This window comes from Lutra lutra, chromosome 2, assembly GCF_902655055.1.
Source record: "Lutra lutra chromosome 2, mLutLut1.2, whole genome shotgun sequence".
In the NCBI taxonomy this organism is placed as follows: Eukaryota; Metazoa; Chordata; class Mammalia; order Carnivora; family Mustelidae; genus Lutra; species Lutra lutra.
The window spans coordinates 197,202,359-197,227,237 of record NC_062279.1 but is presented as its reverse complement, the minus strand read 5'-3'; the positions used below and the strand labels follow the sequence as shown (position 1 = coordinate 197,227,237).

The 24,879-nt window shown below is 36.9% G+C and overlaps 1 protein-coding gene across 1 annotated transcript in view; it reads left to right on the top strand.

Annotated features, from left to right (window-relative positions):
• The window catches only part of CENPC (centromere protein C), a 101,872-nt gene that overhangs the window by 62,134 nt on the left and 14,859 nt on the right, over window positions 1-24,879 (top strand). The window contains exons 11-13 of the mRNA XM_047719429.1: window positions 3,593-3,736; window positions 4,878-4,960; window positions 15,366-15,425. Coding sequence (XP_047575385.1) covers window positions 3,593-3,736; window positions 4,878-4,960; window positions 15,366-15,425 — 287 coding nt within the window. The remainder of the gene's footprint in view (window positions 1-3,592; window positions 3,737-4,877; window positions 4,961-15,365; window positions 15,426-24,879) is intronic.

The following is a 24,879-nucleotide window of genomic DNA, read 5'->3' as shown; positions in this document are numbered from 1 at the left end:
GAGAGGCAGGCAGAGAGAGAGGAGGAAGCAGGCTCCCTGCCGAGCAGAAAGCCCGATGTGGGGCTCGAACCCAGGACCTGGGATCATGACCTGAGCCGAAGGCAGCGGCTTAACCCACTGAGCCACTCAGGCGCCCCCACTAATACACTTTTTGTTTGTATAGGTTTTACGTTTTGGATTTTTCACCTAACTAAAATCCTGTAGTATATGAGTTTTTTTGTATTGGCTTCTTTCTGTTTGGATATTTTCTCCCCCCCCCCCACCCAACCCCGGGTTTGAATTCATGACCTTGAGATCAAGGCCTGAGCTGAGATCAAGAGTCAGACACTTAACTGACTAGGCCACCCAAGTTCCTCCTGTTTGGATATTTTCAAATTTTATTCATGTTGTAGCATGTATCAGTAGTATTATATTACTTTTTATGACTAAATAGTATTTTATGGTTATACCATGTTTCATTTATCTGTTCATTCATTGATGGACATTTTGGGTGGTTTCTACCTTTTGGGTCTTTTGAATAATGCTGGTAGAACATTTGTGTACAGGTTTCTATGTGGGCATATGTTTTCATTTCTCGTGGACATATACTTAGGAGTGGTGTTGCTGAGCCATATGGTGACTCTGTATTTAAATCTTTTGAGGAACTGCAAGACCTGTTTTTCAAAGCATCCGCATCATTTTACATTTCTATGAGCAGTGTATAAAAGTTCAGTATCTCTACATCCTTGCCAACAGTTGTTATTATCTGACTTTGATGCTAGCTAGCCATCCTGGATGGTATGAAAGTCGTATCTTCATTTGCAATTCCCCCTAATGATGTTGAGCATCTTTTCATGTGTTTATTGGCCATTTGTATATCTTTAGAAAAATATCTATTCAGTCTATTTTTAGTTGTTTTTTTTTTTCTTAATTGTGTTGTTAGAGGTCTTTATATATTTTGTTACAAGTTCCTGTCAATTAAGGGGTATTTTCTTCTATTCTGTGGGTTGGCTTTTTAGAAGCTTCTTAATGGTGTCCTTTGAAGCACAAAAACTTTAAATTTTGATAGAGTGCAGTTCTGTTTATTTTATCTTTTTATTGCTTATACTTTTGATGTCATATCTAAGAATCCAAGTTCATGAAGTTTTGTCCCTATCTTTTCTTCTAAGAGTTTTATAGTTTTAACTCTTTTACATTTAGGTCTTTCATCCATTTTGAGTTAATTTTTGTATATTCTGTGAAGTTAGGGTTTAGCCTTACCAAATTACTATCTGATTGTCCCATGAATATTTATTAAAAAGCCTATTTTTCCCCCATTGAACAATCTTGATACCATTATTGGAAATCAGTTCATCATACATACATGAGTTTTCTTCTAGAGTCTCAACTTTTTTTCTCTTGATCTGTATATCAGTTCTTGATCCATTACTGTATCGTCATGATTATCATTGTTACAGGGTTTGAGATCAAGAGGTCCGAGTCCTTTTTATTCTTCCTTTTCAGAATCATTTTGACTATTCTGGGTTCCTTGCAATTCCATATAAATTTTAGAATCAGCATGTCAATTCCTACAATGACATCAGTTGAGATTCTGATAGGGATTGCATTGAATCTGTGTATCAGTTTGGGGGATATTAGTGTTTTAACAATAAATCTATTGATCCATGAACATGGGATATTGTTCCATCTATTGAGATCTTTAACTCATTCCAACAATGTTTTCAGAGTGTGAGTTTCACACTTCTTTTGTTAAATTCATTCTTAAGCATTTTATTTGTTTTGATGCTATTGTGACTAGAATTGATTTTTAAAAAATTTTATTTTTGGGTGTTCATTGCAAGTGCATAGAAATACAATTGGTTTTTGTATTTGATCTTGTATTCTGCGACCTTGCTGAAGTCATTTATTAGTTTTGATAGCTTTTTAGCATATTTCATAGGATTTTCAGAGTATAAAAATCATGTCATTTGTGAATAGATATAGTTTTACCCTTCCTTCCCATTCTGTTTTTTATTTGTCTTCTGTTGCCTAATTGCCCTTGCTAAAATTGCTCTTGCTAAACTTAGTACAGTGTTTAATAGAAGTGGCAACAGCAGACTTCCTTGTCTGGTTCCTAATTTTTAGGATGAAAACATCTAGTCTTTCGCCATTTAGTATATTGCTGTGTAGGTTTTTCATATATACCCTTATCAGGCTGAGGCAGTTCCCTTCTAATCCTACTTTGTTGAGCATTTTTATCATTAAAAGGTGTTGGATTTTGTTAAATGCTCTTTTGTTTGTTTGTTATTGATCTAATGTATTATTTAATTGGTTTTTGGATGGTAGACCAAACTGCATCTCTGGTATAAATCCCATTTGGTCATAATGTATGTATGATTCTATTTATACATTGTTAGATTTCTTTTGCTAATATGTTGTTGAGTTTTTTGGTGTGTAGTTTTCTTGTGATGTCTTTGTCCAGTTTTGGTATCAGGATATTCCTGGCTTTATAAAGTGAGTTGAGAAGTTCTCCTCTGTTTTTTGAAAGAGTCTGTGAAGAATTTGTATTCTGGGAATGCTAGGTAGAATTTAGCAGGGAAACAATTTGGGCCTGGGCTTTTCTTTCTGGGTAGTGTTTTGATTACTGATTTATTCTCTTGTTACAGGTCTTTTGAGATTATTCCTTCTTGAAATCAGTTTTGGTAATTTGTGTGTCTTTAGGAATTTATCCATTTCATCTAGGTTATCTAATTTGTTGACATAATTGTTCATAGTGTTCTCTTATAATCCCTTTTATTTCTTCAGATTGTGATTATAGCACCAAAGTCTGCATGTTCTTTAGTCAGGTTGCATGCAAATTATTTTCTCACATATGATAAGAGTAGGTTGATAGACTGAGTCAAGAAACAAAATATAGGACTTAGAAGAGGAATGTGAGAGAAGAAAAAAAATTATACCGTCTGGGAATAGTATATCCTATTTGCATGTATTGGAGATAAACTGATTAGTTGTTAAAGAGATGAGCCTGATTCCCTCTGAGCACCCTACTGGACCTCAGTAGGCTGACTAGGGTTGTCAAAGAAAGCAATTTCAGTTTCTTGTGGATTTAAAAAAAAAATGATTGATTAAATGTGTAATATACATCATATGCTGCCTGTAGGTGATGTCTCCTTTGTCCTCTTGTCATCACCTCTATCTTAGGCCAGGTCTGTACCATTTCAAAATTTTTCTTTCTTTTCTTTTTTTTTTTTTTAAAGATTCATTTATTTATTTATTTATTTGAGAGGCAGAGATCACAAGTAGGCAGAGAGGCAACCAGAGAGGGGTGGGGGGAAGCAGGCTCCCCGCGGAGCAGAGAGCCCGATGTGGGGCTCGATCCCAGGACCCCGGGATCATGACCTGAGCCGAAGGCAGAGGCTTTAACCCACTGAGCCACCCAGGTGCCCCTCAAAATTTTTCTTAGTAGGTCCTAGAATCAAATTTTTTTCCTAGGCTAGTTGTATGTCCTAGGACCTAAACAGGGTTATCTAATATTTGTTACAGCCAGTATTATATTGTCTACTCATTGTGTATTATTCCTGAAAGAATATTTTATGGAGAAATGAAAACAATTTTACACTTTACATTTTCACAGAGGTACAAGAAGTACAAAGGATCAAGATAATATGAGTGAACGAAATGTTCATCTGGAGTCTCAGATCAAGGGATTTACACACAAGACACCAGCAGAATCTAACTTGGATTCTAGAGAGCCCAAGATTTCAGTTTTGGAAGGAAGGTATGCATGTGTTCTAAGGATAATCGGGTTTACATTATATTAGTCACTCATTGCTGTGTAACAAATTACCCCAAACTTTAACAGTGACTTGGAAACATCTGTGGTTTCATAGTTTCTGTGGCCAAGAAGTCTGGGTTAGCTGGCTAGTTCTTACTCAGGGGTTCTAATGAGGTGTAGTGTTCAGGATATCTACCTGGTCTGTAGTCCTTTGATGGCTTGACTGTGACTGGAGGATCTACATATAAGGTGTTTTGCTCCCATGGCTGTTAGCTTTATGTGTCTTTGTTATGTGGCCCTCTCCATAAGGCTGTTCAACATGACAGCTGGCTTTTTACAAAGCAAGTAATCCAAGAGAAAATGTGACTATGATGGAGGTTAAAATTGCCTCTCTTAAGTTGCATACTGTCACTTCTACTCCATTCTGTTTATTGGAAACAAGTCATTAAGTCCAGACCACATTTAAGGAATGGGGGATTAGGCTCTCTCTCTTGAAAAGAGGAGTATTTAAAAATTTGTGGGTATGTGTTTAAAACAGGTACACTCAGTGAACAAACCAAGTTAATCTACTCTTACAATATCTGAGATCATATACCCCTTTTTAAAATGAAGGAATGGTAAATTTTAACAGATTCTCAGGACTTTTAAGTGATGACTAAGATTTCTTTAGTATTTGGTGGGTTATAACTACTAGGCCTATCCTGGGTTCATAGTGGAAGGAGAGGAATCTAGAACTGGGATAAGCTGAATTATCTCTGAGCAATTTCTGGACTATATTTTAAATTCCACTTGTTTCTGACTATATTTTTTAATTAAAAAAAGCTGATTTATTTCTAAAATTTTTTATAATTTGATTTATCAAGGGATGTTACTTGAGTTGAAATTAAAATTTAGAATTAATTCATGAAGTTTAAAAGGTTATAAAATTCAGTATTTGTCCTGTTTGACAGGTATAGGATTAAATTTTAGATTCTTTGTTTTATTTGGCATGTAAATATACTTTTGGTGATCTGTAACATCACTCTTAGTTTTATAAGAAGGAAACCTTTGGCAGTTTTGGGGAGAAAAATGACCATTAGGGTAGAAAATTAGATATATGTATTATAAAAGCACAAATTTGATGGTTTACTTTTTTATCTTAAAGTGGACCTTTCAGGCTCAAGAATTATTTAACACCTGGAAAGAATAATTCTGATGTGGATGACAAGGAAGTTCAGGAAACTTCAAGTAGGTTATTATTTATTGTTTGTTGTCTTGATATTTATGGCATTATGCATGCAGAGTAGGGTGTGCTATGTTTTATATAAATTGTTGCCAGTGGCAAGTGTGTATTGAGTACTTACTCTTAAGAGCCTTAGTATATTTAGAGATTTGTAAGATCTTACATCTGTGTGATAGAGGGAGGAAGAGAGAAAGAATGACAGAGTGATAGTCCTTTCTTTGAGGTAGAACGTAAAGAAGTAATTAACACTTAAAATATCTACTTGAGTATTGAAAAATGTTAAGAGGTGTCTGGGTGTCACAATTGGTTGGGTGCCCGATTCTTGATTTCAGCTCAGATCATGATCGTAGTGTTGTAAGATAGGGCCCAGCATTGGGCTCATGCTCAGTGTAGAGTCTACTTGTGACGTTCTCTCCCTCTCTTTTTGCCTACCTTGCAATTTCTCTCTCTTTCTCTCTCTCAAATAAATAAATCTTAAAAAAAAAAGTATGTTAAGCTGTTAAGGGTATAAATGAAGAAAGATTAGCCATGTATACTGTAGCTGTATGATGGGTATATCAGTTTCATTATATTGTTTTTTCTATTTTAAATATATTTGAAACTTTACATAGTGCAGTTTTTGAAATGCCTCTTAATAATTTTGCAGTTTTTATGCTGCTAAAGAATGTGCTTGGAATTTAATCTGTTATACTATTTTTTGTTTCCTAATTCACTAACTCATTTTCCTTTTATTTTTTTATTTTTTAAAATTGGAATCAATCTCTCTCTCTCTTTTTTTTTTTTTTTGAGAGAAAGAGCACACACAGGTGCGCCCAAGAGCAGGGCTGGCCATGGTGGGGTGGGGTGGCGAGAGGGAAAGGGAGGGAATCTTAAGCAGACTCCTTGCTGAGCTCAGAGCTCATCTCACAACCCTGAGATCATGATCTGAGCCAAAATCAAGAGTTGGACACTCAGCTGACTGAGCCATCCAGCACCCCTCTTTTTCCTTTTGATTTGCATCTCTTGAAATGCTAGGAATGTGGAATTTGTTTTTCTTAAAGATTCTGTTTTTAAGGGATCTCTACGCTTAGTTGGGGCTTGAACCCAATGCTGATAACAAGAGTTGCAGGCTCTGTCAACCAAGCCAGCCATGTGCCCCCTTTTATTTATTTATTTATTTATTTTTTTTTTAAAGATTTTATTTATTTATTTGCCAGAGAGAGAGATCACAAGTAGACAGAGAGGCAGGCAGAGAGAGAGAGAGGGAAGCAGGCTCCCTGCTGAGCAGAGAGCCCGATGTGGGACTCGATCCCAGGACCCTGAGATCATGACCTGAGCCGAAGGCAGCGGCTTAACCCACTGAGCCACCCAGGCGCCCTATTTTTAAAATCTTTAAAAAGATTTTATTTATTTGTTTATTTATTTGTAGTGTGAGCAGGGTTGGGGCAGAGCAAGAGGCAGAGAGAGAATCTGAACCAGATTATGTGCTGAGTGTGAAGCCCCACCTGGGGCTTGATCTCATGACCCTGAGATCAGGACCTGAATCAAAATCGAGACTCTCAACCAACTGAACCACCCAGGTGCCCCAATTTTACAGCTTTTTAAATATTGTGTTCTTTTTTCTTTTTAAAAGATTTATTCTTTTATTTTAGAAAGAGAGAAAGAAAGAGCACAAGTGGGGGAAGGTCAGGAGGAGGGGCATAGGGAGAGAGAATCTTCAGCAGACTCCCTGTTGAGTGCAGAGCCTGACATAGGACTCGGTCCCACGACCCTGAGTTCATGGCCTAAGCTGAAATCAAGAGTTAGATACTAAACCAACTGAGCCACCCAGATCACCCTAAATGTTGTATTCTTACTGTAGTGTACCCTAAATTACAGTGATTTTTCTTTGACCCAGGAGTTTTTTTTAAGGATATATTAATTAACAGCTTGGCCCCCAGAGTCCCTTGGTAGAGTCGAACTCTTCCACTTATTTACTATGTTATTTTGAGTAAAAAATTTCATTGCTCTTACCTTTAGCATACTTATCTGTAAAATTGGAATGTCATTTCTAATCCCTTAGCTTTCTTGTTTAGTTTAATATCTGATTTATGTTAAAACATTATTATGTTGGCTGTTATTCTGAAGTGTTTTGTTCTTTGTTAACAATTTCTAATTTCATTTCATTGTTCTAGGGAATTTTGGCTTGTATTACTTATTTTTTGAATTTATTAAGGTTTTCTTTATAATCTGTAGTATGCTTAGAACATAAAAAATTCATGGGTTCTCCTATGGGTGCTTGAAAAAGAATACTATTATTTTGTGTACATGTATGGATATAGAAATATATATCCACTTATTTTCTTGATATAAGTGCATATATATATTTTTGAATATATTTTGAATATTTATGGAACTTAAATTTTTTTAATTTTTAAAGATTTTTATTTACTTGAGAGAAAGTGAGTGGGCATTTGAGAGGAAGAGGGAGAAACAGATTCCCTGTTGAGTAGGGAGCCTGACACAGGACTGGATCCCAGAACCTGAGATCATGACCTGAGCCGAAGGCAAATGCTTACACCCAGGTGCCCCAGAACTCTTTAATATTTATAGAATATTATGGAATATTTACTATGTATCCTTCTGGAGGCTGCAGATGTGGTAGTGAACAAAAGTGACAAAAACTTCTGTCCCCCTGGAGCCTACTTTCTGGGGGACCAGCGTAGAAGACAATAAAAAATGATAGCAAAATTTAAGATTTGCTGGATTGAGAGTAGAATAATAAAGCAGGGATTTTGTGGTGGGAAATGGTGGTTACAGGCTTAGGTAGATGGGCAGAAAAGGCATTACTGAGGACGTGATCGTCTGAGGAAAAGACGGGGAAGTGAATCATTTAGCTGTATGAGGAAATACCTCAAGTCGAGGGTAGAACAGGGACAGTTCTGATATGCTAATGAGTCTGATGGCAGGAAACACTCAGGAGACTGGGTAGAGCAAAGGAAGAGAGGGATATTAGGAGATGATGTCACAGAGATAACAAGAATGAAAGATCACATAGGATGTTAAAGGCTATTTTAAGGATTTTTGCAAAAGCTTTTCCTGAGAGAGTTGATAAGACATTGGAGGATTTTGAGCAGAGGAGAGACATGATGAACCTATAAACAGAATGACTGGCTGCTGTGTTAGGGGAGGGCTGGTGAGTTTGAGGGGGCTGGTATTAAAGTTGGAGGCAGGGAGACTGGTTGGTGAGACATTAATAATCCCCCTGAAGAGTTTGCTTAGACTAGAATGGTAGCAGTGGAAGGTGGACAACAGTAGTAGGATTTTGAATAGTTTAGAAGATAAAATCAACAACATTTCCTGATGGATGGGATGTGGATGTAAGAAAGAGATATCAGGGATAACTTTAAGGCTTTAGGCTTGAGCACCTGAAAGAATTAGGTTGTCATTACTTGATTTGAAAACTGTTAGAGAAGGAGCAGATTTGGGGGAAAAGAAAAGGATATTAGAATTGAACATATTACATTAGATATTAATTTGGTCCTTTAGATCCTTGCTTGTCCTTGCTTGTGATTTGTGAAACCTGCTGAAGACTGCCAGAGTTGAAGTAAAGTGTTTCCACTACAATAGTCTGCTTTTTCCTCCTTAAATTTTCTGCAGTGTTTGCTCTGTACACTTCAGTGCTGTTACTAAGCATGTAAGCCTTTATATGGAATGTACCTGCTTTGGTCAAATTTATCTTCTTCTTTTTTTTTTTTTTTAAAGATTTTATTAATTTATTTGACAGAGAAAGAGAGGGATCACAAGTAGGAAGGAGGCAGGCAGAGAGAGAGGGAAGCAAGCTCCCTGCTGAGCAGAGAGCTGGATTTGGGGCTTGATCCCAGGACCCCAGGATCACAACCCGAGATCATAACCCAAGCCGAAGGCAGAGGCTTAACCCGCTGAGCCACCCAGGTGCCCCCAAATTTATCTTCTTGATCTTGTTACAGTGCTTTTACCTTGTAGTCTATTTTGTCTAATATTAATATTATGACCCTTAGTTTCTTTTGGCTCATTGTTCTTTTTTACATTTTTATTTATCTTTTTACTTAACCTTTCTTACAGACCTAAAACAAAGTGGTTTAGAAAAGTACATGATTGAATTTTTATTTTTAACTTTCTGTCAGTATTTTTTCCTTTAATAAATGTTTAACACATTTATACTTACTGTTAGATAACCTTGTTACTTCCCTGTGAGTTGGTAGACATTCTCACATATAACAGCAAGAACTCAGGATTTTTTTTTTTGTACAACTAGTTGAATAGTAAAAATAATCTTTGAGTCATAATCCTTTTTCCTTTAAACTAGCTGGCTATTGACCTTTTGTCTCGCAATAGCTAATGCTTAGGAGTAGAAATTTAAAGGCAGACCTATTTCTTGTTTTCTTTGTAGGGAACCTGTTTTCTTCTATCTCCATGCTTACTAGGATTCTTTAATGTTTGAAATGCAGGAGTTATCTCTTCATTGCTGTTTTTTAAAAATAATTTTTTGGAAATTACTAAATTTATTAAAATATTAACTTTTAGGAATTACTAATTCTAAACATTCTGAATTCCCATATCTGCTTCACCCAGATTCCACAGTTGTCAGTATTTTACAACATTTGTTCCATCTCCCTCCCTGCCTCCGCTACATATATGTTCATACACATTTCTTTTTTTTTTTTTTTAAGATTTTATTTATTTATTTGACAGAGAGAGATCACAAGTAGGCAGAGAGGCAGGCAGAGAGAGAGGGGGAAGCAGGCTCCCCGCTGAGCAGAGAGCCCGATGCGGGGCTTGATCCCAGGACCCTGAGATCATGACCTGAGCCGAAGGCAGAGGCTTAACCCACTGAGCCACCCAGGCACCCCTGTTCATACATATTTCTTGTCATTAGTCTTTAAAAAAATTTTTTTTTTTTATGTAGGCTCCATACCCAACATGGAGCCCAACTTGGGGCCTGAACTCAACACCCCAAGGTCAAGACCTGAGCTGAGATCAAAAGACAGACAACTCAACTGACTGAGCCACCTACATGCCCCTTAAAAAATGTGTTTTTTTATTGAAGTATGATTAACATACAGTGTTACATTAGTTTTAGGTATAAAGTATGATGATTTAGCATTTTTATACTTTATTTAGTGCTCATTATAAGTATAGTCTTAAACTCCTTTATCTATGTCAATCATCCCTCACCCACCTTTCCTCTGGCAACTGCCAGTATGTGCTCTGTATTTAAGAGTCTGTTTTTTTGTTTGTTTATTGTTTTCTTAGTTCATTTGTTTTGTTTCTTAAATTCCACATGTGAATGGGGTGTCTGGGTGGCTCAGTCGGTTAAGTGTCTGCCTTTAGCTCAGGTCATGATCCCACGGTCCTGGGATCGAGTCCCACCGCGGGCTCCCTGCTCAGTGGGGAGTCTGCTTCTCCATCTCCCTCTGCCTCTCCCCCCTGCTCGTGCTCTTTCTCTCTCTCGTGGTCTCCCTCTTTCTCTTAAATTAATAAATACAGTCTTTAAAAAAAAATCACATATGAGTGAGATCATACGGTATTTGTCTTTCTGTGACTGACTTGTTTCACTTAGCATTATATTCTCTACCCGTGTAGTTGCAGATGGCAAGATGTCAGCTTTTATGCCTGAGTACTATTCCACTATGTGTGTGTGGTTTGTATACGTGTGTGTGTGTGGTTTGTATACGTGTGTGTGTGTGGTTTGTATACATACCACATCATCTTTATCCATTCATCTATGGATGGACACTTGGGTTGTTTCTATATCTTGACTATTACAGATTATGCTGCGGTAAACATACGGGTGCAACATACCTTTTTAAATTAGTGTTTTTGTTTTCTTTGGGTAAACATTGAGTAGTGGAATTACTGGATCATACTATAATTCTATTTTTAATTTTTTGAGTAACTTCCATGCTGTTTTCCACAGTGGCTGCACCAGTTTACATTTCTACCAACATGCATGAAGTTTCATTTTTCTTCACATCCTCGCCAGCATGTTTCTTACCTTTTTGATTCTAGCCATTCTGCTAGATACAAGGTGGTAGATCATTGTGGTTTTGATTTGCATTTCCCTGATGATGAGTGATGTTGAGCTTCAGCCATCTGGATGTCATCTCTGGAAAAAATGTCTGTTCGGGTCCTCTGCTCATTTTTAAATCAGATTATTTGATTTTTTGGTGTTGCGTTGAGTTTTTTACGTGTTTTGAATATTAATCCATTATTGAATATATCATTTGTGGGTGCCTGGGTGACTCAGTGGGTTAAGCCTCTGCCTTCGGCTCAGGTCATGATCTCAGGGTCCTGGGATTGAGCCCTGCATTGGGAATCTCTGCTCAGCAGGGAACCTGCTTCCCCCCTCTCTCTGCCTGCCTCTCTGCCTACTTGAGTTCTCTCTCTCTGTCAAATAAATAAGTAAAATCTTAAAATATATATATATATATATATATATATATTTAAAAATAATCTTCTCCCATTCAGTAGGTTGCCTTTTCATTTTGTTGTAGGTTTCCTTTGCTATGCAAAAGTTTTTTATTTTGATGTAGTCCTAATAGTTTATTTTTGCTTTTGTTTCCCTTGCCTGAGGAGACCTATCTAGAAAAATGTTGCTATAGCCAATGTCAGTGAGATTACTGCCTCTGTTTTCTCCTAGGAGTTTTATGGTTTGAGGTCTTACTTTCAGTTAGGTAATCCATTTTGAGTTTTTTTTTTGTGTGTAAACTGTAAGAAAGTGTGGTCCTGTTACATTTTTCTTTTGCATGTAGCTCTCCATTTTCCCCAGCATCATTGGTTGAATATGCTGTCTTTTCTCTGTTGTATATTCTTGCCTCCTTTGTCATAGAGATTATATAAGCATGAATTTATAGCTGGGTTCTCTCTTTTATTCTATTGATCTATGTGTCTCTTTTTGTGCTAGTATCATACTATTTTGATATACTACAGCTTTGTAGTATATCTTGGTCTGGTATTGTGATACCTCCAGTTTTGTTCTTTCTCAAGATTGCTTTGGCATTATTATTAGCCTTTTCTGTACTATTTGAAAAGACTTTTTTTTGTTTGTTTGTTTGTTTTAAAGATTTTATTTATTTATTTGAGAGAGAGACAGTGAGAGAGAGCATGAGCAAGGAAAAGGTCAGAGGGAGAAGCAGACTCCCCATGGAGCTGGGAGCCCGATGTGGGACTCGATCCTGGGACTCCGGGATCATGACCTGAGCTGAAGGCAGTCGTCCAACCAACTGAGCCACCCAGGTTGCAGACATAGTATTGTGTGTAAATGTATGCAGATACGATGTAAGACAAGAACATAATCACATTTTAACCATCCGCGTCAGGAAATCAACATTAATATTACACTAGTGTTCCTTCATTGATTGCTGCAGATTTCACCAGCAGTTCCATTAGTGTTCTGGTTCAGGATCCAATTCAGGATCGTAGACTGCATTTAGCTCTCATGTCCAGTAAGTTTCCTTCAGCAAGGAACAGTTCAACAGGCATTTTCTAACTTTCCTGAGCTTTACATTTTTTGAGAGAGTGCAACTTTTTATTCTTTAGAATGACGTTCTACCTGAGTCTTTTTGCTGTTTCCTCATGATCAGATGCCAGCCATGCACAGGTGACAGAAGTAGTACAGAAATGATGCTGTGTTCTTTGTGCATCACATTAGGAGACACAGTGTTTGCCCATCTCCTGTTGGTGATGTTAATCTTGATCACCTTCTCAAGTTATTATCTCTACTCTAAAGATATGGTTGTTCTCTTTTATAATTGTAAGTATTTGGCAGTGTGATATTCTGATGCTATTATCTAACATGTTTCTTTTCAAACCTTCACACCAATCTTATCATCTATTGAAGACCCCCACTCAAATCATCAGCCACTAATGATGATACCAAATTGTGCTGTTCTATTTTCCTAATTCCTGTCTTTTTTAATTAGTGGCATTCTGTAAGAAATAGTTTTTCTTACCGCTTCTCGTGATTTGTTTATCTATATAATTATGGGCTGCTATTGGATTCCTATTTTATTTGATGGTTGTAATCTCTTTCATTTATTCTGATACTCAAATTGTGTCAGATTTCATTGGTAGGCATCCTTTCAAACTGGTCCTTTTGTCCTTTGATTACGTTTCTGTCATTTTTCAAATACTCTTTTTTTTTTGGCGGGGGGGGGGCTTAAGATGTTCTGACCTACTTCCCTTGTCTCAGCTCTGGAATCACTTATTTCTCCTTGGGAACCTGGTTCTTTTTAGTGGAGAATGGCATTTAGAAACTCAGATCTGGGTACTTGGTGGGCTCACTGTTACTGGGATATCGTTACTTCTAGGCTCTGTCAGTGGACTGTCCTCAGTATATTTACTTATTTGCTTCATTCCTTCTTTGGTCCCATCACCTGCTTCCCTCAGCTCACTGCTATTTAAGAATTTTCAGTGACTAGCTTCTACTTTTTCCAGTGGGGATTGCTGAAAATTAGAATTTTTTTGGTAACAGCTTTATTAAGATGTATATTGAGATAGTCAACATACCATAAAATTTACCCATTTATGGGCTATAATTCAATGGTATGTAACCATCACCACAGTAAATTTTAGAACATTTTTATCATCCCCAGAAGAAACCCCGTATTCTCTATCTTTAGCAGGCACCTTTCATTCCCTCACCTCTCCATACCTTTTAAGCCTGTGGCATCCACTAATCTACTTTTATTTTCTATAGATCTCTATAGATTTGCCAGGTCTGGACAGGGAAATTAGATTTTATGATCACTAAAGTTTCTTCTTAGCCTGCAAGTTTATAAGGTAACTAATTCAGTCATTTAATTTTAACATTTTTTTTTTTTTTTTTTTTTTTTTTTTAGAGTGAGTGTGCATGCATGTGTGAGTGGGATGGGGAAGGGCAAAGGGAGAGGGAGAGGGAACATCTAAAGCTGGTTCCATGCTCAGCATGGTACCCAACTTGGCGCTCGATTTCATAACCCAGAGATCATGACCTGAGCGGAAATCAAGAGTCAGATGCTTAAATGATTGCCGCCACCCAGGTGCCCCAGTTCAGTCATTTTAAACAGTCTTTTTGCATTGTGGACTCATTTGAGAATATAATGAAAGCTTAGACTTATTTTTCAGGAAATGTATATTACATATAAAATTGTATCAGAAGTTTTAGGTCATTCATAGACATTAAGTGTCCTGGTTCCGTGTTGCTCCATAACAAACACACACAACTTAGTGGTTCAGTACAACAATTGATTTTTATCTCGCAGTGTTCTTGGGTTGACTTGGCTTAGTTGGGCAGTTCTTACTTGGGCTTTCTCATGCATTCATACTTAAAATGCAAGCTGCTGGGCCTGAGTCCTTTGAAAGCTCAACTGGGTTGGAAGTCCAGGGTGACTTTTTTCACTTAGATATTTAGCACTTAGGGGCTCCTGGGTGGCTCAGTGGGTTGAGGCCTCTGCCTTCGTCTCAGGTCATGATCTCCGGGTCCTGGGATTGAGCCCTGCATCGGGCTCTCTGCTCAGTGGGGAGCCTGCTTCCTCCTCTCTCTCTGCCTGCTTGTGATCTCCGTCTGTCAAATAAATAAACAAAATCTTCAAAAAATAAAAAAAGTCTTTAACAACAACAACAAAAAAGATAACTTAGCACTTAACTGGTGTGGCTGGAACAGTTGAGGGCTGGTCACATGTATCTTTTTTCTCCGCATGTTCTTTCCATGTGCTTAGCTTGGGTTTCCTCACAGCATGGCAGTATTGGGGTGGTCAGACTTTACATAAGGTGTCTTTCTCCAAAGTAAAGTTCTAAGAGACCCAGGTGGAACTTGAATATCTTCTTAGGATTTACCCTTTAAGGTCCCAGAATGCCATTTCTGCTGTGTTCTGTTGGTCAAGCAGGTCATTAAGATCAGCAAAGATTCAGGGAATTAGGGAATTCAGAGAAAAGGGAATTAGACTTTGTTTCTTGATAAGGAATGACATTTGTGCGTAGGAAGAGAAAGAATTAATGGCAGCTATGTATTTCAATACTAAAGTTGAAATTCTGGCCTAATTGGCACACTGCTAAATTTAGTATACTTGTACTATTTTAGAGCATGAAAGAACATATATTACATTATTAGCATTTGATCGTTTTTTATTACACCCTACATTTTAATGTACTAAGTTGCTTATTTTACCTCAAGTCTAGAAAACTTACTTCTTTTTTGTTATGTTTAATTGTTAGGCTCCTTAGACATATACATTGTAGCAAAATCTAAAGAAATGTTACACTGTTTTTCATTAGTCTTTATCCCTCAGCAGTAAAAGTAAAAGAAGTAATACCATGATTGTCAAGTTAAATTTAATTAAAATACTTATATTGCAATTGACAACTAACACAGTTTAATTCAACATGGAATTAGCAGCCTTTGCTCATGAGATTATCATTTGCATTTTGCAGGTGACTCAAGAGTAAAAATATCTACAGTGATACCAGAGGATAAAATACATCACAAGTTAGGTAAGATTATTTTTGTCTTTTAATATCTTCATATTATAAAACCTCTGTTACTAAATGGTGTGGTTTCTTAATTCTTCTCACACAGAGAGGAAGTATTTGGATTAACTGGCAGATAAATTGAAACTATTTGTTTAGTTTTTATGAATTTCACAATAAGTCATTATAGGCCAATGATGATCTTTCTTAAATCTTGTGTCCCTCTCACTCTTTGCCCCATATTAAGGAACATGATTTTGCCTAGGCTAAGGAGTTAGGGTGGAGGATTCTGTAAATAATAACTGCTAGATAGATGACATTTGACAACTCCCATTTTTATCCAGCTCATTTGCAAACAAAGCAGTAGCTGGCATAGGTAAGCAAAGGTGGGAGCTGGGGAACCCATGGAGAGGCCATGGAGGATTAAAATTCTTCAGTTCCGGGCGCCTGGGTGGCTCAGTGGGTTGAGGCCTCTGCCTTCAGCTCGGGTCATGATCCTGGAGTCCTGGGATCGAGCCTCGCGGCGGGCTCTCTGCTCAGCGGGGGGCCTGCTTCCTCCCCTCTCTCTGACTGCCTCTCTGCCTACTTGTGATCTCTTTGTCAAATAAATAAAGAAAATCTTTAAAAAAAAAAATTCTTCAGTTCCCAATGATATATTTGCCAGTCAGGATTCATGAGACCTCTTGCACTTGTACCTAAGGAAACCACTAGAATTGAAGCTTCCTCAAATTGCTTCAACCAAAAACTCACATTTTGTCAATATTTTGTGGGCCCATGTGAAGACCGTTCTACCTCTTAGTGTTTAATACTTTCTTGAAAATTGGAATAACTAGTCAGGAGTATGTAAACAGAGATAAAAATGTTTCTGAGCAAGGGCTTTAGCAACTAGAGAGAGGAAAATCAAGTATTGTGCCTAAGAAAGTAGACAACTGCTGGTGAGCTAGAATTTTTGTTAGTAGATGCATAACAGTTTCAACAATAAAAGAAATATGAGGATTTTCAGAGATTACATTATAGCATAGAAAACTTTCTGGGACTGAAAAACTCAATTTTTTTAAAATTTAAAAAGTCAGAAGATGGGGGCGCCTGGGTGGCTCAGTGGGTTAAAGCCTCTGCTTTCGGCTCAGGTCATGGTCCCAGGGTCCTGGGATCGAGCCTCGCATCGGGCTCTCTACTCAGCGGGGAGCCTGCTTCCCTCTCTCTCTGCCTGCCTGTCTGCCTACTTGTGATCTCTGTCTGTTAAATAAATAAAATCTTAAAAAAAAAAAAGTCAGTAGATGAAATGAAACTAAAGGGTAGTCACTATTGCTGAGAGCTGAATTAGTAACTGGTGTTGACATGGAAGAAATTTATCAGAGACAAAATATGAAAAGATAGAAAGCATGAGGAAAAAAGGTGGAAATAATATGGAGACAGCTGAGAAAACTTGCAAACAATAGGATTTCCAGAAAAGAGAAACAGGTGGAGGAAGGAAAAGAGTTAAAAAAGTATGTTAAAGAAAACTTACCTGAATTAAAGATGGCTTAAATCTGCAATTTGAACGAGTTTGCCAAATGCCAGTCAAAATTACTGAAATACATACACTTCTAGACATCAGTGAATAAAATTTCTAAATTTCAAGACTATAGGAAGCTTCTAGACAGAAAAATATATATACAAGGGAGAAAAAATGATGAGTACTGTTGATCTGTATAACATTGGAAGAATAAAATAACATCTATAGCCTATTTTAAGAAATATATTACAATCTAGTAATCTTACACCTAGCCAAGATATTTTCCTTTCTGGTAAGTGAATTTACTTTGCAGATAATGCAAAGATTGAGTTGACTCTAAATCCTCTGATAAAATACTCGTGTATTTTAACTAAGTATATAAATCAAAACTGACTCCAAAGAAAGGAACAGTGGTGAGGAATAATTCTTGTAATATATGTGCTTAAATTTAAATAATGTGTGTTTGTTTTCTGTTGCTATGTACTAAATTACCACAATTTAGTGGCTTAGACAACACACATTTATTTATTATCCATATTTTCTTTTGGTCAGAAGCCCAGACGCAGATTAGCTGGGTCCTCTGTTTAGGAGTCAGGCTGCAGTCAAAAGTGTCAGCCTGGGTTGTGATCTCATCTGAGGTTTGAGGTCCTATTCCAAGCTCATGTGGTTGTTAGATTTCAGTTCCTTGAAACTGGGGCTGAGGTACCTGTTTTTTTTGCGGGCTGTCAGCCATGGGCCATTACTTTCAGCTTCTAAAGGCTACCTGCAGTTCTTGCCGCACGACCCTCTCCATAGGCCCCTTCCTAGTACGGCACCTTGGTTCTTCAGAGTCAGCAAGGCAGAATTTCTGCTTCTGCTCGATGGTGTCTTATATGTATGATATCATATGTTGTCACATATATAATCGTAACGTAATCAGAGTGATTCCCTGTCACTATTGCCATATTCTGCAGATGAGGAGAAAGTCACAGTTCCCATATACATCTTAGGGGAGGGAATTATTACACAAGGATGTGAATCATTCATTGCTGATACCTAATGTTAATGTGAATGGGGATTTATTAGTGTTAAATAATGACTTTTATAATAATACTTTGAAATCCGTACTATCTTTAATTAAAACTTAATGTGGTAAGGAAGAGAATAGGGGCAGAAGAGCAGTAGTAAAAGTAGCCTAAATGTTTTATTTTACTGAATGAGAAAAGGAGAAGATAGCATATGTTGGTAAGGGTTATAGTTTTTAACATAATCATGAAGAAATGAGAATTTGATTTTTGAGTGCCAAGAATGGGAAGGTGACCAATATTAGAGGGAAAAAAGCACAGTAAAACTTTAAAATGACTAAGGGAGGGGAGAAAAAAGATATGGTCATTTGCTCAAATTGATAAAAATGAGAAAGAAGCATTAATGCAAAATAACTAGTTAAATATAAAGTAAGATGGAAGGAATAAAAAGAAACATGGTACTTGTTACACTAAATAATGGATTGAATTCCTCTAATAAGGTAGGGACTCTCAGATTTGGTTAAATAGTACAACAGAATAAAGAAGGACGTGTAATGATAAAAAATTAATGAAGAAGGTAGAAAAATCATACATGCTTATGCACCAAACAACTTATCAAATAAAATATATAAAGAAAAAAGTTTTTAAAAAAAAACCAATTTTTACTTAAACAGTATAGTTAGGCTGGGAGATTCTAATAAACTACTTTCAGAATTGGAAACTTCTAGCAAGCAAAGTAGGTAAAAGCATAGGAATAGGAATTTGATTATATATCCAACAAAGTCAGCTTAGTGTATAGAACTTTGCATTGTTCAGATAAAATTCGTGGATTTATGTGTATACACATAAACACATGCATACATAACTACCCTGATTTATAAATTTTCTATTGTGGAGCATTTAGATGGTGTTCAGTTTGCTTTTTGTTTTCTAAATATAAATAGTACTACCATGAATGTTCTTATAAATACAGCTTTACCCATTTTAAAAAAAAACAGTAATAGCAGGATGCCTGGCTGGCTCAGTCAGAAGAACATGTGAGTCTTGCTCTTGGGGTTATGAGTTTGAGCCCCATGTTGGGTGTAGAGACTACTTAAATAAGTAAGTAAGTAAATAAAGTTAAAAAAAACACTAATAGCTAATGTTCAATGAATTGCTACATGTCAGGCATTTTACACCATTTTATTAAGTTACATCTCACAAAACTCCATAAGGTAGGTTCTGTTATTTATCTGTTATTTATTTTATTAGGCAGATGGAGGAAACTACAGTTGACATAAGAGAGGTTGAGTGGCTGTAACTTCTGGGTTGTTTCAAAATTAGTTCATAATAAAGTTAGTATGTAAGTTTGACTCCAAAAACTAGCTATTGAGTATTCAGGAGAAATACTTCCAACAGAAAATTAGCTAGATGGTTATGGTAAATTTTAACGACCAAAGTATTTTACAACCAAAGTTGTAATGATTATGAGAGTTTCAGTTTATTAATACTGCTTTTTTTTTCCTGCTGCTTTTTAAAAAAATATTCAAGTTTTTCTTTATTTTTAAAATTTAATTGGATTTAAATTGAATTAATTAACATATAGTGTTTTATTAGTTTCAGAGGTAGAGTTCAGTGATTCATTAGTCTTTTAAAAATTTTTTTTAATTTAAATTCAGTTAACATATAATGTATTACTGGTTTCAAAGGTAGAGGTCAGTGGTTCCTCAGTCTTATATAATACCCAGCGCTCATTCCATTACTGTCCTTAATGCCCATCACCTGTTTCCCTATCCCCCCCTACCCCAGCAACCCTCAGTTTGTTTCCTATGATTAAGAGTCTCTTATGGTTTATCTCTCTCTTTGATTTTGTCTTGTTTTATTTTCCCCTCCTTTCTCCTATGAATCCTGTTTTGTTTCTTAAATTCCATACATGAGTAAAATCATATAATTGTCTTTTTCTGATTAACTTATTTTGCTTAGCATAATATCCTTTAGTTCCATCTACGTTGTTGCAAGAGGCAAGATTTCGGTTTTTTTGCTGGCTGAGTAATACTCCATTGTATATATCTACCACATTTTCTTTATCCATTCCTCTATTGATGAACATCTAGGCTCTTTCCATAGTTTGGCTATTATGGACATTGCTACTATAAACATTGGTGTGCCTGTGCCCTTCGGATCACTATGTTTGTGTCCTTTGGGTAAATACCTAGTCGTATAATTGCTGGATTGTAAGGTAGCTCTTAGTTTTAACTTTTTGAGGAGCCTCCATCCTGTTTTCCAGAGAGGCTGCATCATCTTGCATTCCCAGCAGTGTAAGAGAGTTCCCCTTTCCCCATATCCCTTGTCAACATGTCATTTCCTGACTTACTAATTTTAGCCATTCTCACTGGTGTGAGGTTGTATTTCATTGTAGTTTTGATTTGTATTTCCCTGATGCTGAGTGATGTTGAGCATTTTTTCATGTGTCTTTTGGCTATATGGATGCCTTCTTTGGAGAAGTGTCTGTTCATGTCTTCTGCCCATTTCTTGACTGGATTATTTGTTCTTTAGGTGTTGAGTTTGGTAAGTTCTTTATAGATTTTGGATATTAGCCCTTTATCTGATATGTCATTTGCAAATATCTTCTCCCAGTCTGTTGGTTGTCTTTTGGTTTTGTCACTTGTTCCTTTGCTGTGCAAAAGCTTTTTATTTTGATGAAGGCCCAGTAGTTCGTTTTTACCTTTGGTTCCCTTGCCTTCGGAGATGTGTCTAGCAAGAAGTTGATGTAGCTGAGGTCAAAGAGGTTGCTGCCTAAGTTCTCCTCTAGGATTTTATTGGATTCCTATCTCACATGTTGGTCTTTCATCCATTTTGAAAAGCTTGTTTTTGTGTATGGTATAAGAGAATAGTCCAGTTTTAGACTTCTGCCTGTAGCTGTCCAATTTTTCCAACACCATTTGTTGAACAGACTGTCTTTTTTTCCATCAGATATTCTTTACTGCTTTGTTGAAGATTAGTTGATTGTTGAGTTGAGGGCCCGTTTCCAAGTTCTTTCTTCTTTTCTATTGATCTATATGTCTTTTTTGTGCCCGTACCATACTGTCTTGATGATTAGAAGTTTGTAATAGAGCTTGAAGTCTGTAATTGTGATGCTGCTAGCTTTGGTTTTCTTTTTCAAGATTCCATTGGCTATTTGGGGTCTTTTGTGGTTCCATACAAATTTGAGAATGATTTGTTCCAGTTCGGTGATAAAAGTTGATGGTATATCGATAGGGATTGCATTGAATGTGTAGATTGCTCTAGGTAGCATAGACATTTTCACAATATTTGTTGTTCATTGCTCTAGATAGCATATACATTTTCACAATATTTGTTGTTCTGATCCATGAGTATGGAATGTTTTTCCATTACTTTATGTCTTCCTCAATTTCTTTCATGAGTGTTCTATAGTTTTCTGAGTACAGATCCTTTGCTTGTTTGGTTAGATTTATTCCTAGGTGTCTAATGGTTTTTGGTGCAATTGTAAATAGGATCAACTCTTTTAATTTCTCCTTCTTCCGTCTCATTGTTAAGTGTATAGAAAGGCAACTGATTTCTGTGCATTGATTTTATATCATACTACTTTCCTGAATTCCTATATTAATTCTGGCAATTTTGTGGTGGAATCTTTTGCATTTTCCACATAGAGTATCATGTCATCTGTGAAGACAATTCTTTCTTTCTTTCTTTTTTTTTTTTTTTAAGATTTCTTTATTAAAGAGCACACACACAGGTAGGGGAAGGGACAGAGGGAAAGGGAGAAGCAGACTCCCCACTGAGTAGGGAGCCTGACGTGGGGCTTGATCCAAGGACTCTGTGATCATGATCTGAGCCAAAGACAGATGCTTAACTCAGTGAGCCACCCAGGTACCCCTGAAGTCTACCGCTGTTGTACTGCTGTCAGTTTCTCCCTTTGTGTCTGTTAGTATTTACTTTATATATTTAAGTGTTCCTGTGTTGGGTTCATATATACTTACAACCGTTAAATCCTCTTGTTGGATTGATTCTGCATGGTTATGAAATTCCCTTCTTTGTCTCTTATAGTCTTTATTTATTTATTTATTTTTTAGATTTTATTTATTTATTTGACAGATCACAAGTAGGCAGAGAGGCAGGCAGAGAGAGAGGAGGAAGCAGGCTCCCCGCTGAGCAGAGAGCCCCATGCGGGGCTTGATCCCAGGACCCTGGGATCATGACCTGAGCCGAAGGCAGAGGCTTTAACCCACTGAGCCACCCAGGCGCCCCATCTTGTAGTCTTTATTTATTTATTTATTTATTTATTTTTATTTGACAGATCACAAGTAGGCAGAGAGGCAGGCAGAGAGAGACAGGAGGAGGCAGGCTCCCTGCAGAGCAGAGAGCCCGATGCGGGACTTGATCCCAGGACCCTGAGATCATGACCTGAGCCGAAGGCAGAGGCTTTAACCACTGAGCCACCCAGGCGCCCTTGTAGTCTTTATTTTTAAAGGTTTTTTTCATTTGATGTAGTTATTGCTACCCTAGCTTTTTTTTTCACTTCCATTAGCATGGACTCTTTTTTGGTCCTAACTTCAGTTTGTATGTATTGTTAGATATGAAATGAGTTTATTGTAGACAACAAGTTGATGGGTCTAATTTTTTATCCATTCACTCACCCTGTGTTTTTTGATTAGAGCATTCAGTCCATTTACATTTAAAGCAGTTATCAATAGGTATGTACTTACTGTAATTTTTTTCATTGTTTTCTAGTTGCTTTTGTAGTTTCCTCTGTTTCTTTTTTTTTTTTTTTTTGCTCTTGTGATTTGATGACTTTCTTTAATGTTATGCTTTTAATCTTTTCTCTCTCTTTTTTGTTTTGTTTTGTGTTTCCATTACAGGGTTTTTCCTTATGGTATTAACATGAGGTTCATATATAACATTCTGTGTATATAGGAATCTATTTAAAATTGATGGTTGGGTAGGTTCCAACACATTTTAAAAGCACTATGTTTTTGTTCCCCCATCCATGTTGTGAATCCCAGAGATGATTTTTCTAGATATAATTGATTTTACTATTTGTATCTTTTAACCTTCATACTAGCTTTATAAATGATTGATGTACTATGTTTTTCATATGTTTGCTTTTACCAGTGAAAATTTTCCTTTCCTAATTTTCTTCTAGTTATAGCCTTTTCTTTTCTGCTTAAAGGAATTCTTTTAATATTTCTTGTAAGGCTAGTTTAGTGGTGATGAACTAATTTCACTTGTTTGGGAAATTCATATCTCTCCTTCAGTTTTGAATGATAACCTTCTCTGGGAGAGCATTCTTGATTTTATTGTTTTGTTTTTCTTTTCAGGACCTTGAATATATCCTGTTTCTCTTTTCTGGCATGCAAAGTTTCTGCTGAAAAATTAGTTGATACCCTTTTTTTTTTGGTAAAGATTTTATTTATTTATTTGACAGAGATCACAAGTAGGCAGAGAGGCAGGCAGAGAGAGAGAGGGGGAAGCAGGGTCCCTTCTGAGCAGAGAGCCTAGTGCCGGGCTCGATCCCAGAACCCTGAGATTATGACCTGAGCCGCAGGCAGAGGCTTAACCCACTGAGCCACCCAGGAGCCTCAAATCAGTTGATATCTTTATGGGTTTTCCCTTGTACATAACTATCTGCTTTTCTCTTGCTGCTTTTTAAAAAGATTTCTGCTTTATCTTAACTTTTGGTATTTTAATTATTATGTGTGTTGGTGTGGACTTCATTGGGACCTCCTTGCTCTCTGTTCTTCCTGAACTTGGATATCTGTTTCCTTTCCCAAATTAAGGGAAGTTTTCAGTTATTATTTCTTCAGTTAAGTTTTCTGCCTTTCTGTCTCTGTTTTCTTCTTCTTCTTCTTCTTCTTCTTCTTCTTCTTCTTCTTCTTCTTCTTCAACCCCTGTTAGTACTACTGTTATTACACTTGATGTTGTCCCAGGGTTCCCTTAACGTATCCTCATTAAAAAATTTTTTTTTCTTTTTGCTTTTCAACGTAGGTGCTTTTTTACTACCCATCTCACTGATCCATTCTTCTCTATCTTCTACTTTGCTGTCAGTTCCTATAGTCTGTTTTTCCTTTCAGTTTTGTATTGTTTAGCTCTGGTTCTTTTTTATATTTTTTTATCTCTTTATTGAAGTTCTCACTAAGTTCATCCATTCTCCTCTCAAGTTTGGTGAGCATTTTTATGATCATTACTTTGAACTCTCAGGTGGATTGTTTACTTGTGTTTTGTTTAGGGTTTTTTGTTGTTGTTGTTGTTGAGTTTTATCTTACTCTTTCATTTGGAACATGAGCATGAACATGTCTCCTTATTTTGTCTAATGTTCTATTTGTATCTATGAATAAATTGGACAGTTGCCATTCTTGGTCTTGAAGAAGTGGACTTGTGTAAGAATACCCCTATGTAGACTCTGTGTTTTGGTGGTTTTGGGTGGCTAGCTAGACCTGGAGTGTGCTTGGGCTGTTGTCACCCTGGTGTGATGAGGCAAGGCAGATGGGGTGCTACCCTATGGGGATGGTTGGAGCTTGGGTCCTGGGTCGGGCTATGGTAGCCCTACCAGGCCAGCTAGAGCACCTGAATTTTGATCCCATCTGAATTATCAAGGTGAAGGAATGTAAACAATGGTGCTTGCCAGCACCTGTTGACCTGGAGAGAGTTCCAGTAGCTGTGCCTCTTTTTGACAGGTGCTCTAAGGTTAGAAAATGGATTTTCTTCAATTACTGTCTAGTTACCCTTTAAACCAGTGGTATTTTGTTTGTTTGTTTGTTTTGTGCCTCAGGGCAGGTGTGCATCTCTCAGTGACATCCTTCTGCAGGTCATCAGATGGAGTGGAGTTTCAGATACTACTGTGTCTTGTCTCTCCCCCCTTTCTCTCCATGGTCCCTCTGTCCTTTGTTGAGCAGAAGTTCTTCAGTCAGTTTTCAGTTCTTCAGAAGAAATTGGTCTATATTTAGGTGCAGGTTTAGTATGTCCATGGAAGTTGTGAGCT